The 6,573-nt window shown below is 45.7% G+C and overlaps 1 protein-coding gene across 1 annotated transcript in view; it reads left to right on the top strand.

Annotated features, from left to right (window-relative positions):
* Positions 1-6,266, top strand: part of hivep3a (HIVEP zinc finger 3a) — a 17,149-nt gene extending 10,883 nt beyond the window's left edge. The window contains exons 3-6 of the mRNA XM_062530079.1: positions 626-801; positions 1,959-2,060; positions 3,126-3,913; positions 5,233-6,266. Coding sequence (XP_062386063.1) covers positions 626-801; positions 1,959-2,060; positions 3,126-3,913; positions 5,233-5,880 — 1,714 coding nt within the window. The 3' untranslated portion in view covers positions 5,881-6,266. The remainder of the gene's footprint in view (positions 1-625; positions 802-1,958; positions 2,061-3,125; positions 3,914-5,232) is intronic.
* Positions 6,267-6,573: the final 307 nt, after the last annotated feature.

The raw sequence follows: 6,573 nt of genomic DNA, 5'->3' as shown, positions 1-6,573 counted from the left end.
TCTTCATGTTTGTGTGTGTGTGTGTGTGTGTGTGTGTAGATAGAGGAGATAAATAGGAGCATTAAAAGCAGCCTACAGGTGCTGCTGCCGAAATGGAGTCAGGTTAGTGGCATAGACGAGGTGATGTGTGTTTTCCCCCCTAATATTTGCATTTGGACGTAGACCGCTTGGGTGAATCCAACCACTTGTTCCTCAGACTACACGTGTGGAGTGTTACGGTGACCTTACAAGGAGGAAATGAAAAAAAAAACGACAGTCTCTGTGTGCTCTCTTAGGCTGTATCTTATTTTACAGAAAAGACTCCCCTCCTCAACTGGAACCAATCTATTATGATCATGTGATCATAGGGTCTATTAGACATACCTTAGTTATTATTTTCAGAAACTACTACACAGCTATAAAAAACAAACCTGTAGAAAAAATGTAGGACAAATCATGTTTTTGGTTTCAGGGGAGAAATATGTTGTTAAATAATAATATACATTAATCTTTTAAGCTCTGACTTGCTTGTCTCCTTTTTCCACAGGTATAGGTTAAATGACGAGTGTATGTGCTCGTGTGTAGGTGAGGCAGGTACATGTGTGAGGTTGATAATTTAACCTTTGACCTCTCTGTGTCTCCACAGGTATCGGTCGAATGAGGAGTACGTGTACGTGCGCGGGCGTGGGAGGGGCAGGTACGTGTGTGAGGAGTGCGGCATCCGCTGTAAGAAGCCCAGCACGCTTCGCAAACACATCCGACTGCACACCGACCAGCGACCCTTCATCTGCCAGCACTGCAACTTTGCCTTCAAAACCAAAGGCAAGTACCAGCGCACAAGCAGCGGAGCGATGGAGAAGTGCTCCCAGAGTGCAGTGTGTCCGTTGGTCTATCTTATGCTGGTCAGGTTGGAGATGAGTGGGACAGAGTTGAATGATAGCTGTCTGGTGAAAATGTTGTTTTGTCAAACTGGCTGTATACGTTATATGTTATACGTTATTTAAACGTTATGTTATATGTTATTTCCTGAACATGATGTCCGCCTGTAACCATCAGACATCAGCATGACATCTGATAACACAACATGAATTTTGTTAGTTTCTGTTCCAGTGTTCCAAGGCCTCTTCTCTAAATGGTAGCCAGTTAGAACATTATAGTGGAACAGTTAATAATGTTCCTTTACAAATTGATTTATGGCAGGTGGCACAATACTATTGCCTTATCCCCCCAACAGCCTTACTGCTTTATACAAAGCGTATTAGGCTAATGTGAAAAACACTGTGCTTGACCTAACTCAAAGGGTCAGATTTGAGAGTAGGCAGGTAGGCCTATGTACTGTAATATTAGATCTTAAAAAAATTCTGATAGCCTAACCTCAGGCGCAGAAAAGCCCTGTAATAGCCTATGTGTGGTGCCACCAACTGCATGGCAGACCTATAGATATTTTTCCCAGTGTCTCTGGTAGCCTATATTATTTCACATACAGTAGTGTTTCAGTAATTTAGGCTACATACTTGGAAAAGGCAATTAGATAGTGTTGGATATGAAAATCCTTTTTATCAACTACTGTAGTAGTTCTAGCCTATTGTACAGGGGAGACACTGTTCATAAAAATTGACTAAATTCCTAGCTTTCCACTTTCCAAGCCTATGGACTTTTCAGTAATATTCAAACAAAGGTTTATTGGAATGATAAATACCATTATTAACAAATATAAAGTTATGCAGTAATTCAATCTGGAACAGGTGAAATTGGTTTTGTTCCCATTTTCAGTTACGCTCATCATTTTCACTCTTTGAACCGTTTCTGAGCCCTGGTTATGTTGGTTTGTGCTTGGACTTATATATGTGTTTGTGTGTTCGTCTCTGTGCTTGTATTTGTGTGTGTGTGTGTGTGTGTGTGTGTGTGTGTGTGTGTGTTTCTGTTTCTGTGTCTGTGTCTGTATGTCTGTGTGTGTGTGTGTGTCCTTGGGGGTCCAGGGAACCTCACCAAACACATGAAGTCCAAGGCCCATGGGAAGAAGTGCCATGAAGAAAGCGTGCCCAACTCCACATCTGATGGGCCTGAGATGGGGGAAGAAGGTTGGACTGCCCCCTGTGTTGCTGTGTGTTGTCATCAATCCATGTGTTTGTGTGTCTCTGTCTTTAGTGTTGTGCCTAGTATAGAAGGATTTCCTCCAGTTTTGTCATCAGGAATGTGTGTGTGTGTGTGTGTGTGTGTGTGTGTGTGTGTGTGTGTGTGTGTGTGTGTGTGTGTGTGCATGCGTGCGTGCGTGCGTGCGTGCGTGCGTGCGTGCGTGCGTGTGTGTGCACGTGCACGTGCGTGTGTGTGTGTGCGCGCGCGTGTGTGTGTGTGTGCGTGTGCATTTGCATGTGTGTATGTATGCGTGTGTGTGTGTGGTTTTATGTGAATAGTTAAAGCATATAGTTATAGTAAGAGTTAACTGTCACTGCCTTAGAGAAGACCTGGGAATATGAATATAAAGTTGCCCATCATAAGACTGATATAACCATTTCATAAACATGTAACAACAGTTGGCATATTCTATTAGGACTAAGGATTGGTCATAGTCATGGCCATTAACATGTCACCATCAGTATCTAATGTCATGACAGTTAAATGTCATAATGATACAGTTGCCATAGCTTCCAAGGTAATAAATTGTCAGAGGATAAATCAGCATGGGAGCTTTTTATGATAATTACAGCACATGCCATGGCATTTTGATTTTACAAAAAAGGATTGTTATCCTTAGATGGAGGTTGTCTAGAAACTGTCACAGGCGACATGATAAGCAGACTTGTTGTGATACTGTTTCTTCTCTGATAGTTTGTTACATAAATTGAGGATATTAGGAGGTTAATTACAGATATACTTTCTAGGGCTCTGTAATTACTGGTTTTGCCCTGGAGTGTACTCTGGCAAAACAAGCACATATCCTAGGAAAACATTTAATTAGATTTGTGACTCATTCTGAGCCAAAACCTGAGATTTGAATGTGATGAAATTTCCTTCTCAGGCCCAGACTTTGAGGGGTTGCTGGGCTATTTGTCGTCAAATATTTGCCGGGAATCAAGTGTTGAAATGGGGCATAAAGCAACTCTCAGTGTGGCTTAGCCCCTGTAGTAACCCTATCTTGCCTGTAGGTGGCAGTGATGGTTGCCCAGTCAGGACAGAGGCACTCGAACACCAGTTCTCTGATGCTGAGGACACGGAGGGAGAAGATGAGGAGGAGGAAGAGGATGATGATGATGATGATGGAGACGATGAAGAGTACGAAGATGCAGAGGACCAGCCAAAAGAGGTTCGTCCAGATGTGCAGCGTGGACAACTCATCACTGCCCACTTGGCATCATCATCATCAAAATCATCATCATCATCATCATCACCCACCCCTGCTGGAGATGCCACCCAGATGGTCGCTGGTCCCTCTGACCCTCACCGAGAGCGGCATCCTCTACCCAGCATGCACTCCTCCTTGGCAGGCGCGGTGACGGTCACGGTCCCTCGGCCTCAACCGGAGCCCCGCAGCGGCAGCTGCTCGTCCCCCATCCTGAGCCTGTCGCCGGGCCGCTGCCTGTCCCCGGCCCTGCCCCAGTCCCTCTCCCTGTCCCGCTGCTGCTCCCCGCGGAGAGAGGCCTCCTGCGGCCCCTGTGCCTGCCCACAGCTCTCCCCCTCTCAGCGCCTCCCCCTCTCGCCCTCTCCGTCGGGTCAGGTGTCTCCGGGCAGATGTCCGCTGTCGCCCTCTGGATGTCAGCGGTCCCCTGGAAGGGACTCGGCGGCTCCCGTTCCCCAGTCGGCCTGCAGCTCCACTGGGTGTCCAGGCTCCGGTGCCGCCTCTCCCACCTCCATCTCTGGTTCCTCCTCTCCACACAGGACACCCAAGACAAGATACGAAGCATCCCCTGGTGGGGTGGGCTGTGTGGCTGTGCAGGTGAGTCTGTCTATACACGCAAAGACTGCACACACGTACACAGACACGTACACACACACACACACACACACACACACTCACATATGCTGTCTGTATATCCAATCAGACATCCCACTCTCCCGCAAACAAACAAGCACAAATAACAGCTGTCTATTTTATAACTTCTGTAGATTTGGGTTTTCTGATATTACGAGTTTCTTTGATATAACCAACACTATTTGACTTCATGCCTATATATACGCATGTGTTTTATGTGTGTGTGTGTGTGTGTGTGTGTGTGTGTGTGTGTGTGTGTGTGTGGTTCACCATCCTGCCTCATGTCATCCTGCGTGTGTTCGTTATCCAGTGGGCTAAAGTGTGATAATTGCCCCCTCCCTCCTCCCCGCTCGTTGCTTTTGTCACATTTTGGTTTGGTCGCTGCCAAAAACAGCAGCGCACCTCCCCTTCTCCTTCTTTTCACCCTCTTCTTTTTCTTCTCCTCGACACGCACACACAAAGCAATTTCTGTCAAAAGGTAAACAGCCAAATCCATCTTAACCAAACACTCCAAAAGCAAACAGAGTGACTGCAGATAGCCGAGTACACACACACCAACTGTTAAATAAAGCCAAGCCTTTATAGGCTAGAGGAAGGAAGCCCATCTATGCTAACACGGCTAATTCCAAACCAACAGATAGTAAAGCCTTAAAAATAATGCTGAGCTCTAAATGCAGACCCCGTCTATTTGCCTTTGGGTGGAGTGATAAAAATGTTAGTGGCCTGGGCCTATCATTAGTCGCAGGCGTGCGTTGTTGGTGTATCCCTAATGTTTGTGTCGTTTGGGTGTTGTTTACAAATATGACAGCTGAGGGAGGAAGGAACAGCTTTGTCATTAAGCGGCGGTCAGAAATCCCACAGGATTATTTTAACCTGTTGCATCGCACAACGTTTTTTTTTTCTTCAAAATCATTTTTATTCACTTGTATCCTTGGGAAGATTATTTACTCTCCTACTCTCTCTCTATCTCTCTCTCTCTCTTTCCCTCCCTCTCTCTCTCTCTCCCTGCCCCTCTCTTTGACTCTTTGCCTGTCTTCTCCTCTTTTTCTCATACCTTTTGTGTCTCTCACTCTGACTGTCTCTTTCTTGTTATCACTTTGAGTTCAATCAGTTCAATCAATTCAAACAAATGTATTTTCATATATACATGAAAATACATATGCAGTATATAAAATACCAAATCATATTATTTTTTACAATTTGGTACAAAAAAAACTTTTTTTTTGACACATTAATTCTCTGTTGCCAATGTCTGTCTCTTCCTTCTTCTCTCTCTCCTATAGGAGAGGTGTTGTCCCCAGGAGGAAGTGATGCACCTGCCACCATCCCAACTCTCTGTCCTCCGTAACCAGCACCGCCACCACCACCACCCAGCCCGGACCGCCACCACAATCTCACCCGCTGCTCTGCCCAGCGAGGGCTGCTGCCTCCTCAGCCACCTGCCCCTCCACTCCCAGCCTCCAGCCCGGAGCCCGAGCCTGCTCATCCCCATTGGCGGGATCCACATGGTGCAGGCCAAGGGCAGCTACCAGCGCCTAGGCCCAGCTGTGAGCCCCGCTCTGGGCCGCACGGGAGCTGAGGAGCCGCCATCACGCTGGAGCCCCAGAGCGACGATGGCACCAGCGGCAGCGGTGGGTCGGCCCAGTCCGAAAGGCGCTGGACCCAGACACGGCCAACTGTGCAGTTCAGCCAATCACAGGAGCCGAGAGGCTGAGGAACCCACCGCCGGCCAATCAGAACTGGCGTTGTTGAACAGGGAAGGAAGGCCCGGCGTGTGTGTGAAGAGTCGGGAGGACACAACGTTCCAGGGAGAGGAGAGCTCGACGCAAACGCCCGGTTGTGCGTCTAGGGCTCAGCACACACACTCACACGCACACACGCACACAAACACACACACTGTCCCAGACAAGCACCTTAATTGCACATACTAACACAGAGATAGAGATTAAGGATGGCAATCCAACAGACTAAAGAAAATGACAAATTTAGATAGAACTGGAAACACAGCTTCTCTGCCCTAGAGAATGTACCAAGACTTCTGCAGAGGCCGAGGACAAGTGCAAATGGAAGGATCTTACTCCTGTTCCCCATTCCCACAAAGCACTTACAGCAGCTTGTCTCTCTACGTGTTATATACCTGCTGTATATAGATCCATGTATACGTTATATGAATATACTTATATGTTTTTATATGGATTTTATATGGTATACTACATGCATAATGTAATTGCTGCACATGTGTTTGTACCTCTTTGCTATTTCTCACTTTCAATCGCTGGAACAATATAAATATATATGCATATATATATATTATATATATATATATATATATATATATATATATATATATATACTGTATATATAAATATAGATATATGTATATGCTTAAAGTATACAGGGTTTCGTCAGGCCAATTTTTGATATTTACCTGAGTTCCTGCTAATTGATATAATGTGACCAAACACAGACTGGTTTGAAATGAAGTCTGCTTTGGTAATGGGTGCTTTTCATCGCCTGTTTTGCCTGTATGGTTGGCTAGGGTTGAAATACAGTCTTGCAAATTCATATGGATTGTAAAGGGAACAGATGAGATATATTTAAAGAGATTTGTGTAGATTGCTGAG

This window comes from Sardina pilchardus, chromosome 24, assembly GCF_963854185.1.
Source record: "Sardina pilchardus chromosome 24, fSarPil1.1, whole genome shotgun sequence".
NCBI classification, from domain to species: domain Eukaryota; kingdom Metazoa; phylum Chordata; class Actinopteri; order Clupeiformes; family Clupeidae; genus Sardina; species Sardina pilchardus.
The sequence above is the reverse complement of the archived record's forward strand: the minus strand, read 5'-3'. Positions and strand labels throughout refer to the sequence as shown.